The 10,739-nt window shown below is 34.4% G+C and overlaps 2 protein-coding genes across 4 annotated transcripts; one reads left to right on the top strand and one right to left on the bottom strand.

Annotated features, from left to right (window-relative positions):
* Nucleotides 1–4,214: 4,214 nt before the first annotated feature.
* On the bottom strand, nt 4,215–6,075 carry LOC132200700 (uncharacterized). Of its 2 annotated transcripts, none has more exons than XM_059626364.1 (2): nt 5,501–6,075; nt 4,215–5,309 (listed from the first exon to the last, which is right to left on the bottom strand). In XM_059626364.1, exon 2 carries the CDS (start codon nt 5,282–5,284, stop codon nt 4,331–4,333), a length of 954 nt encoding a protein of 317 aa, XP_059482347.1. In that variant the 5' UTR covers nt 5,285–5,309; nt 5,501–6,075; the 3' UTR covers nt 4,215–4,330. The 2 variants fall into 2 exon arrangements, with proteins under 2 accessions (XP_059482347.1, XP_059482348.1); XM_059626365.1 differs by having other exon boundaries at nt 5,505–5,696.
* LOC132200701 (nuclear transcription factor Y subunit alpha) lies at nt 5,648–10,715 on the top strand. 2 transcript variants are annotated; one of them, XM_059626366.1, is made up of 6 exons: nt 5,648–5,807; nt 7,907–8,274; nt 8,554–8,687; nt 8,740–8,928; nt 8,981–9,069; nt 9,351–10,715. In XM_059626366.1, coding segments are annotated over exons 1-6 (942 nt in total). In that variant the 5' UTR covers nt 5,648–5,805; the 3' UTR covers nt 9,511–10,715. The 2 variants fall into 2 exon arrangements, with proteins under 2 accessions (XP_059482349.1, XP_059482350.1); XM_059626367.1 differs by having other exon boundaries at nt 5,650–5,807; nt 7,877–8,274.
* Nucleotides 10,716–10,739: the final 24 nt, after the last annotated feature.

Below are 10,739 nucleotides of genomic sequence, written 5' to 3'. Positions count from 1 at the left end.
ATGTCTAGATGTGATAATTAATTAGCAGCCACTATACTAAAAACTATACGAAATTTGAACTTGCTCGCATAGTGGAATCGAATACAAAGATGAGATAAAAATAATACTTTGCTGTCAATGATTTTCAAGGAAACTAATGTCCTCTACCATTTAAATAATATTATCTCTGCTACCGTGTGTTTAGAGGTTATTAGTTCATACTACTACTATGGTGTTCTTAAGCTCGAATACTTAATTAAGAATCTTAATCCAAATGTTTGCCCCACACCACTCAGACTAAATAGCGTTTTGATTTCCTGTTCACACATAACAAAGTACAATATTCTTCATAACGTTTAAAATAATACTGCTGTTAACGTTAAAAATACTGTCTCGTAGACTTGAGCTCGTCTAAGGAAAAAGAAACTTGTCTCACTGCATCTCAATACGACTCTTTGTAGTTTCTATAGTTAATGTCGGTAATAATGCAGATCGCTTTATATCAGAAATTCATTCACATTATTATATATCATAACTTTACAAAATAGATAATTACGTCAATGGTGATACACAATATATTAAAATATGAAATTACGAATTAACTGAACATTGTGTAATGACAATTTTATAATAATAGTTAATTAGGGCTTTGGTGTCAGAAAGAGAATTTGAGAAGATCAATTTTCCGTAGGTAAAAATAACACAATATATAAAAATATTTTGATATTTACCGCCTACAATAGATGTACAGAATCTGCCTTAACAAGTAACACACACATCTTGTTGCTTTGTATCAATTCGGTGGTTTAGCCAAGTAGAAGAGAAATGTTTAAAAAAATTAATGTGCATCAATGGGTTGTCCAATCACTGAGAACGATAGCGTGTTTTTTGTATAAACAAAATAATAACTATATAGTTTACTGTCGAGTCATGCGTGTATTAAAAAGAAAAATAATAATGCTTTTTGTGTTAATTGGACATATTCAAAATATGGAAGTAATTACGAAGTGAAACTAGCAGCCTTTTTAAATCAATATGAACAAACGCAATTTGCCAAAGATGAGTTGACATTGCATAAGATTATTAAGAAATGTTCCTGGAAATCAATTGATTGTGCGCGTGTACTAATTAATTCGTTTTATGCTCAAAAGTATGACTTAGTAAGAAACCGCTGATTATTTTTTTGAATTCAGTCAATTAGCGTCCGAAAGTTGTAAGAAACAAACTCTGTGGAATTCCAATCAGATCCGACAAAATCCACACTAAAATCGGCAATGCAAATACAAACAAAATGTGTGCTTATTATCATTACATAATTATATTAGTTAAATATACTTTTGCTTCTGCCACAACGCACTCAAGCAACACATACAAACACTTATTTACTCTCTCTACATCTCTAGCCAAAATTCAACTAAAATTGCACTTCACACAATATAACTGCACTTCTTAAACTTTATCCAGTTTTTTTTTTTATCAATTACGGGATTTGAATCGTTTGTTGAATAGTTTTTTATTATTATAATATTCCAGTAGATTTTTTACACACTTAAATTGTTGTTAATTTGTTATAATTTAAAATGGGTTTGGTTTTTACTATTCCAAATTAAAAAGAGAACAAATGCGGAACGGCTCTTATAAATGTTCTCCTCTAGGAGAACATTCTAAATTTTTTAAGGGTGCAGTTCTAGTGCAGATTCATGCATTCAGTTTTAACGACAGCCAATATATAAAAAATTTTAGAGCACTTTGGAGTGGAAAAATTTCACAAAATTTTAATGCATGATAATACAAACAAGTTAAAAATATACAGTGTTCAATACGCGTTTTCAACCTCCAAAACAGAAAAAAAATGCAAAGTGGCTACATATATATTATATTAATTGTCACCTCGTTGTTGGTTCTGTGGTGTAATAAGAAAGCGTTTAAAAGCTTGCAGTAGAGCGTTGGAGTAATATAAATATATTTTAGCCATGCAAACAAACATTCATTCTAATAATTAAATACCAAGTTCGAGCACTGCTGCATTATCTTAAACTAGAGGATAATCACCATATTTAGAGTAATCGTTTATTATTCTGTATTGCATACAAATTGTGTGGTTTGGGATCCAGTTCTTGATATCGTAGAGTAATAAAAAATACATGATATCATTATTAATTAATTGATTATATGCATTCAATTGAATAACAAAGAGATGCATTATAGTGTATTAGTAATAACGAAAAACAACTTACAACCAACATATAAGCATACTTATAGCATCAGATGAAAGTTTCTTGTTGTGATATATAAACTGATTACAAAAGAATAATAACTCTCGAGTATAATGTTTCACTTTTTGTGCTGTTTTTGCTTACCACTTGATGTATTACTGATTAATCCCTGGTTTGAGGAAACTCTGTGTAGAAATATCTGATAATATCCATAATAAGTATCTTATTACCAGTGATTAAGTTTTAACAGGGACTATTTTATAAAGAAAAAGAAGCTATCATTACGATAAAAAAAGAATCAACCCTCTTTCTGGATGTGTACTGAGAATTTAAATACTGGCGAAGGTGCACGTCTCTCGCATTCGTATATAAACTATAGACAAATTGCATTATTGTGACTTGAAAATTATATAAGTACGTGTTTCCTGTCAACGTGGGATTTGAGATGTGTGATGTCTTTTAATAATTTCACGACCCCCCGCCCCCCAAATAATGAAAGAAAGAAAAATCTGTTCAACATCGACTGCTTTAAAAATGATCATTTGATACCTAAAAAAAGACTGATAACGTATATAAAATTTAAAAGATATGAAAAACTGCATCTACAAAAGTGAAAAAACATTTTTACGAGAGAAAACAAGTAAATTTCAGAAAGAGTGAACATCTTTTGAGAAAATATATAATTTTATTTAAACCAACAATAAAAACGAATCAAAATTGTTCAACAGCAGCAGTTGATACAGAACAGAAAAGAACACAGCGTCACTTTTTTCATTGAACTGATTTTTAAAAAAAAAATAGCATTGCGAGTTTTTCCTTGAATTCAGCAAATCTGGGTGCCTTCATGTGTAATTTTTGTCGTTTGCATTTCTATACAATTGTTATATGATTTCTCGCGGATTATTATATAATATAATTATATATCAAATAAATCAACATACCTGTGTCGACAAATTTGATTATTGCTGTAAACAGACGCATTGGCCGTAGTTAAAATTGATGATCATTTGGTTAAGTCTTTTCTTATATACTTGTGGATTTGTAAAACTTATATTTACTGTCAGTGATTTTTGACATGCTTGCACAATTGTCCCTTAATTATTGATATGAACTAAAATGTAGGCAAATTTGTACATAATAGATTTATATATTGATGATGGAAAAATGTGCTGTATATGGAGTGTTTTGTGCCAATTTAGTTTTTTACTAATAGAGCTGGAAACAAAACAACTGATTGAGATTTATTGCTGCCCACAGCGTGAACTAAAAACAATTACATTCGACGTGCTGTTATTGTAATCATACCTTTGTAATAGTTATTATTGTATCTGACAATCCACACTCGCGCGAAAATCACATTCTCTCTATCTCAGATTTGTAAAAGTCCACTGTATCGCACACACACCACACTTTCATGTATGATAAATGACATGCCACTTTGTATCAAAAAAATTGCGCGCCGTCGAAATTGGAATTTTTCTCTAAATTCGTTGCCGCAATATGTGAACGGCGCGGGTCATTTTCGCACATGACATTCTACCAATTTAATAATCAAAACTTCTCACCAATTTGAAAAAAGAAAATCTTTGATCCTAAATTTTTCGAGTCTTTTCCATAGCAGCCTATATAGTCAGATACATAATACACTTCTATGGTTAATGGGCAAGATGAAATTAACGTGTAAAATTTGGCACTAATAAAATTATGCATAAACAAAAGAAATTATTACAGTCCTTATTTATATCAAAACTCCCAAAAATATTCCTTTATTTAATAAATTTCAATTAGTTTCAATCAAAAAAATTAATAACAGATGAGTGAATTATTTTGCAACTTTTCAAGTTCAAAAAAAAATTCACATTCAAAATTTTGGAATTCATAAAAAAATAAATTATTTTGAAGCTAGAAATAAACAACAATAATAATAACATACATTATCTTGGTGTGCATTTTTTTAAATAAATATGAATTATGTGATTCTTTCTAAATAAAAATTCTAAAATTTTTTAATCTTATTTATTATTATATTTTTATTAATTTTTCATAAGGAACAACAATTATGTATCACATTTGAAGAATTTTTATTCCTAAGAAAAAATTGCAAGGCACTTTTAAACTAATTAATATATTTTATCTCAAAATACGGGTCGTCTACTGACATTTAATAAATGGTCGTAAAAAGTACACATGGCCACCCGATTATCCTGAGCCAATCCTACGCCATAGGCTAGGCAACCCTCTTCATTTCGGAATCTATTATCAATTATAAACCCCTCGGAGTTCAATTCCAAAAATAAAAAACCCTTGAACATGCAGGCCACGGCTAATTTTGGTGTCGGCACCCCAATTTCCGACTGAATCCTCCACACTCCACCTCCCAAGCCCAATTCTTTTACAGGTCGTCTCGTTTGCCTTTTGTCCCAAAGGCAAATTAATTCATCGTAGCTACCAGAAATAAAATTATACGGATGTTGTTTGCAAGTCATGAAATGAGTGACTCCGGCTGTGTGGTATCTATTTTTGCTAATTACGCACTCGGATTTGGTGTCGTACAAAATCATCACAGAATCGTCTCCTCCCGAGTAAAGAATTTCTGGTTCGTTCACATCAAAAACCGTCGTCCACGCCTCCAAAGAGTGATTTTTATAATTTTGCACACAATTTAGACCATCTGAATTAATTTCAAATATTGAAACGGTTCCGTCCGCAAAACTAACAGCCAGTTTTGAGTCGAGCCAGTCTACGTAAAGGGCAAAAGCGTCACTAATTTTCAGGGCACTGACAAGGTGCAGCAGGTTGGTCTCGATGTCCAGTTTGAATAGATGGATCTGTCCCTCGGAATCAACAGCGGCAACCATGACGAGATCTTGACCGGCTGGTGACCACTTGAAGTCGAAAATCCCAGACAGGTTGAGGACAGTTTGTATCAGGTGGACCTCCGGAGCGGTTTCGAAGAGCAGCAACGAGCCAGTTCTCTTTTGGTCAACCAACTGGTAAGTGGAGCAGAGCAGCAGGTTTTGCCTGTCAGGTCGAGGACACCAGGCCACGCAGTCAGCGTTGAGGACCGTATCAATTGTGACCACATCCATCGTCAAAGTTGTAAACAAGACACACCTACGACAAGACAGAGATTGAAATTATTTCCCGCCAAAATTTTGCCAGAACTAGAGTGGTTCCAAGAATTAAAAAAGATACGGAATTGACTTGGGGTAGCAAAAGTTCCACAATTTCAAAAACTAAATTAAAAAAATTCGCAGCTCAAAATTTCGGATTCGCAGCAGAAGAGGAAATTCTGAAGCCTTTACCGACTTTCGTAGTCGTTCTAGCCTCGCACCACCTCGTCTGGAATATCTGCCGCCAGGTTTGCAACGCAAGGGGCGAAGTGGCGCTGGCGTCGGTGGCGGGCACTTGCAGCGACGTGCGTGCGAGGCTATAACGGCAGCACGAACGAGAAGCTTGGTCTCATCGACCGAGGCTGCGGTGGCCAGGGAGTGGTAGTTGGCAGCACCAATACACAGCTAGGCCATAGCATCGTCGGGCTGGTGATTCGCCGTCCATTGGTGAACAATTTGCCGACCAATCATTGGGAAAGTGTTGTCGAAAATATCCAATGTAAGTTCACAAATTATCTAGGACTCCTTCTGAGTGCGATTTTGAGGCACAGCCGGCTCTGGTTGCCTCTCGGCGCCGCGGTGCCGCCGATTCGGGTCCCAATCGGCGGTGACAGTCCGATTTGCGTGACCAGCTACGTTGCGTTCGCAACTCGGCTGCCATATTTGCGAGTCGCGGCGTCGATTGTTGCGAATAAAGTCATTGGCTTCGCTGCTGGCACGAGACTCGCACGCCTCCAGTGCTAATTAATTAACCCTTTGGTGTCAAACTGGCTCGCGGGTGGCGGATTTTCAGGCACTTTCCCTTCGAGGAAACTCGCTTTGTTTTGACCGTGAAGGGGAGGGGAAATTTTTTGTCGAAAGGATGTGTGTGCTTTGAAAGGTGCACTCGACTTTATCGTGTAATGTGTGCACGCTTCCGTGTATAAGGCATGCCATAGCCAAAGGACCAGAGAGCAATTTTTGATGATGAAAATTATTTATGATCTTATTCCATTTTTTTATAATTTATTATTTTAAATATTTTTAATTAAAATGCCGTGGATTAAGTTATAAAAATTATTGCTAATTACCAAATTTAATTTTTTAAATATTTTATGATTTGAAAAAATTTTAAATAAAATGTGGATTAGACAATAAAAAATGATTTATAATCTTATTTGATTTTATTTTTAAGTTTTAAACTATTTTAAATAAAATATCATGGATTTTATCAATACATAGTAAAAGTTATATCAAGATTTCTAAATATGAAAATAAAAGATATTGGCGTTAACATTTTAATGCAATTTAAGAAAACAAAAAATGAGATGAGCAGTCAAAATAAATATATAATTATGCTTAAACTTATTTATTTAATTAAAATTGTTGATCCACTTTATTGGGGTTCTTTGTGTGTATTTTTGTGTTCTTGATTCCTACTTCCGCTTTAACTCAACTTTGCCACGGAAAAAGAATTTTTTTTATTCCACTGCAATATTTTTAGTACTTGAATTGTAATGAGCTTCATATGAAAGACGTAAAAAGAAAAAATTATTACAAATCATTCAGGAAATGACGCAATATTTATACAAAAAAAAAATAATAATAATGGAACCAGTTTAATCTCAAGAATAGTCGCAATAATGTAATCTTAAATCATACCTTAACAATGAGCGGCAACCAAGAACCAAGTGGCGAGTCAACTTCTGTTAAGGACTTTTCTTATATAATATAATAGATATAATAACAACTACATAATGCATTGCAAGGATAGTTTAGAGGGAGTGGGGGAGGAGAGGGTGGCGGAGTCTGCGTGTCTGGTTGGCGTCTGCCGCCTGCCTCAACCTGTTTGTTTTGTTTGCTGAAATTTGACACACCATGACTATCACATTTTTGCTCGCATTCCATGCATATTCTTTCATTCATTGTCTCTCTGGTCCTCCATTGAAGTGGAGAAGGAATTTCTTCTGTTATTTTGTAAAGGCAAGAAAGTCAATGATTCTGACATTCCTGTTGCCCCTTTTCTTTCTCTTTGAATTTTAAACAGAGAGAAAACATAATTTAATTATGAATATAATTATAAATTTAATTAATTAATTATGAAAGCTCTGTTGTCTGCATAATAGAAAATAAAATCATATTATTTTTGCACTATTTTTTAAGTTTATCATCACGATGGTGCATTGCTTTCTTTCACTAGTCTCACTATAAGAAATATTTTGCACTTTCACAATCTTTCAGGTTGATACAATAATTTTGCGCTTTTACATTAATATTTTTAATTTATTTTTCAATTTTTTACTGATTCATGAATACTAAAAGATCTATAGTTTGTATAACCAAATTTTTATTATTGTTCAGAATTCATGATATAAATATTTTAATTTTCTTGTTTTTTTTTTATCTTTCAAATTTTCAATTATTTTGAAAATAATAAACACGAATTTAGAGTTTTATGAACTTAGCTATAAAATCCTGAGTTGAAATCAAAATTTTTTGAGTTGGCATCACTTTGAAAGCCTCAACTTTGTGTGAAAATGCCAACCTGCTTGTAGGTTTTAAGCACCCTCGTGTGTCTTCTAATTGCAGAGTTCATCTCATCTCATTAAATTTTTGAAGGGAAGTCGTCAAGATGGAGCAGCAGCAGCTGACCACCGCTGATGGCCAGCAAGTGACCGTGATGCAGGCGGTCCAGGGCGGCCAGCAGGTGCAGGTGCTGCAGGTCGGCCAGGGTCAGGTCCTCCAGGGCAGCGGCGGCCAGCAGATCATGCTGCAAACCCTTCCCCAGGGTGCGCAGACCATCCAGATGGCGCCAGGCAACATTCAGGTGCTGCCCATGTCGGCGATTCAGGGCTCGACCGGCACTCAGCAGCTCGTCCTGCAGCAGCAGCCGCACCTCATCCAAACATCAGACGGACAAACCTTCATCTACCAACCCATGCCAGTGGAAAATCAGAACAATGTTGTCCAACAAGCTCAACCCACCGGTAATAAAAAATTATTTAAAACAGGGAAAAAGTAAAATTAAGTTTATATAAAAAATTAAATATTTTGAAAAGTTATAACATACACTGATTTTTTTGATAAAGTGATCAAATAAATATGGATAATTTAAAATAAAGAAGTTATTGAAAATAAGTTACAATTAGACATGAAACAAGTTATATCATTAATTTTTTAAGTATGATTTTTTAAAGTGAGGAAATATCTAATTTAATCCGTAATTTAAAATTCCCTTCTCTTAGCATATTTACAAAAATTTTCAGTTATCAACCTGAATGGAAATATACTTCAAATTGCAAACCCAACGGCTAACGCCAGCACAAGTCAGCAAACTCAAGCGCAGCCCAGCACTAGTTCAGCAGTTTCGCAGAGCATCAGTAATGGCAACTATGTCATGGTGAGATAAATTTACGCCTCATTATTTCGTGTATTTTTACAATTTTTTCCAGCAAGTGGTGCCCAATGCGTCAAGCAGCTCAGGCAACGTTGCCAGTTTCCAGAGAATGCCCATTGCCACCAACGAGATTCTGGAGGAAGAACCGCTCTATGTCAATGCCAAGCAGTACAGGCGCATCCTCAAGAGACGACAGGCGCGCGCCAAGCTGGAAGCGGAAGGAAGAATTCCCAAAGAGAGACCGGTTAGTTAAGGGGAAAATTTAAATTATTAAGATTCATTTATAATTTTTACAGAAATACTTGCATGAGTCAAGACATCGTCATGCGATGAACAGGATTAGAGGAGAGGGCGGCCGATTCCACTCTGGCTCTGTGAAGAAAAGGTATGGCCAATGTATTAATTATTTTTAACAATTTAAATAGGAACTACCTATATTTAAGAAAAATTCAATACAAGCTTAATTTGTTGGTAAAGTAAAATACTTTAACATTTTTAATTCATTTACTTTTTTCTTTTTAATCCTCATTTTCAGCAACCAATTATATTCCCTCAAGGTAACCAAATAGTTGGGATTTTTCTAATAATAAATTTTTTATTTCTTTTATCTATTGAATACTAAAATCAGAATTTTTAAATTGATTAATTTCCTTTTTGAACTTGCAGAAGGAATGCGGAGAAGCAAGCAGCTGCTGCAGCGGCTGCGGCGGCAGCAGCAGCGGCCAATCAGATGACCCAGCAGCAGGTCGATGCCACCTCTGCCAGCATGTCCAATAATACCTTGGTCATCGAGGTGCAGCCTGGCTTTGAGTTGGCGAGCATGTGAGACACGGGTCAGCAGGAACTGATAGTTCCTACGGCCGCAGACAGTTTGAAAAACTTTGTGATGGTGTTGCAAAGTGGTGGACTCATGACCGGTTCCCTAGTCTAAGAGACGAGTGAAGCGGAGTTTAATTATTTGCGATAATCCACTTGAGTGACCTGAGACTGTAAACAACCTCGTGTAAATATTTTCCCAAAATTTGTAGTCTTTTGTTAAACGTAAGGCATTTCTCTAGAATTTTTTATTTTGAGACCACTATGTAAATTCTTTAATTTATTTTATCCCTGGATTTGTTGCGCTTTGTAAAACATTTTCGATTTTCTTTAACATGGAAATATTTTCCCATTCTTGTAAAACTATTTTTGATTTTTCTAAATAATTCAATAAGACTCAAAATTACATCTTACTTAAATCGTCTAAAAGTAACAATATCGACGTAGATGCCATCATCACTAAAAAATTGCACAAAACAATACAAAGGGCTTCTGGTCTTAATATGAATTTAGCGCTTGATAATGAGCTTCAGGCCTTTTTACACGAATATGGGTAATTTTCAAATTATCAATCTTGTCTTGCCATTTTCAATGTAGTTAATAAAAATTGTTATTATTTAGAGTATTATTGGACCTGCACATCTTTGCAATTTTGTACGAAGTTGCAAATTTCTATGTACCGAACATTGTCCAGATCGATCTCTTACCTCAGCAGCACAAAAACAACTCCCACAATCAAATTCAGTTGTGCAGACTTGAATAATTATAAAAACATGCAACTATTTTACTACTGTAACTGTAAATAGACCAAATAACAAGAGCATACCTAACAAACACACTATGAAGAAAATAATATATCATCAATATTTGTAAAAGAAGATACTTGTATATTATGGAATCTCCAAAGGTCTAATGTACAACTTAACATGATAGACTAGCAAAATATTTAGCACTTTTTGTATCCTGGTCGAATGGAAGATTGGGATTCACAAGTGTATTGTGGGCCATACAGGGGACGTTAACGCAAAGACTTGCTATGCAATGAAAGGACGTGGAAAAATGTAAAAATACGAAGTTGGATATATATTATGTATTCAATTAGTGCTCATTTATTTTGCTCATTACTCAATTTGGCATATGTGGAATTGAAAAAAGAAAACAATATATATGTGCACGATCATTGCATGACAATAAATAAATATCACTTTCGAAAACAGAAAATATTCAATAATTTAGTTT

This window comes from Neocloeon triangulifer, unplaced genomic scaffold, assembly GCF_031216515.1.
Source record: "Neocloeon triangulifer isolate White Clay Creek 2 clone unplaced genomic scaffold, ASM3121651v1 ptg000014l, whole genome shotgun sequence".
Taxonomy (NCBI): domain Eukaryota; kingdom Metazoa; phylum Arthropoda; class Insecta; order Ephemeroptera; family Baetidae; genus Neocloeon; species Neocloeon triangulifer.
This window is presented reverse-complemented; position numbering and strand designations above follow the sequence as displayed.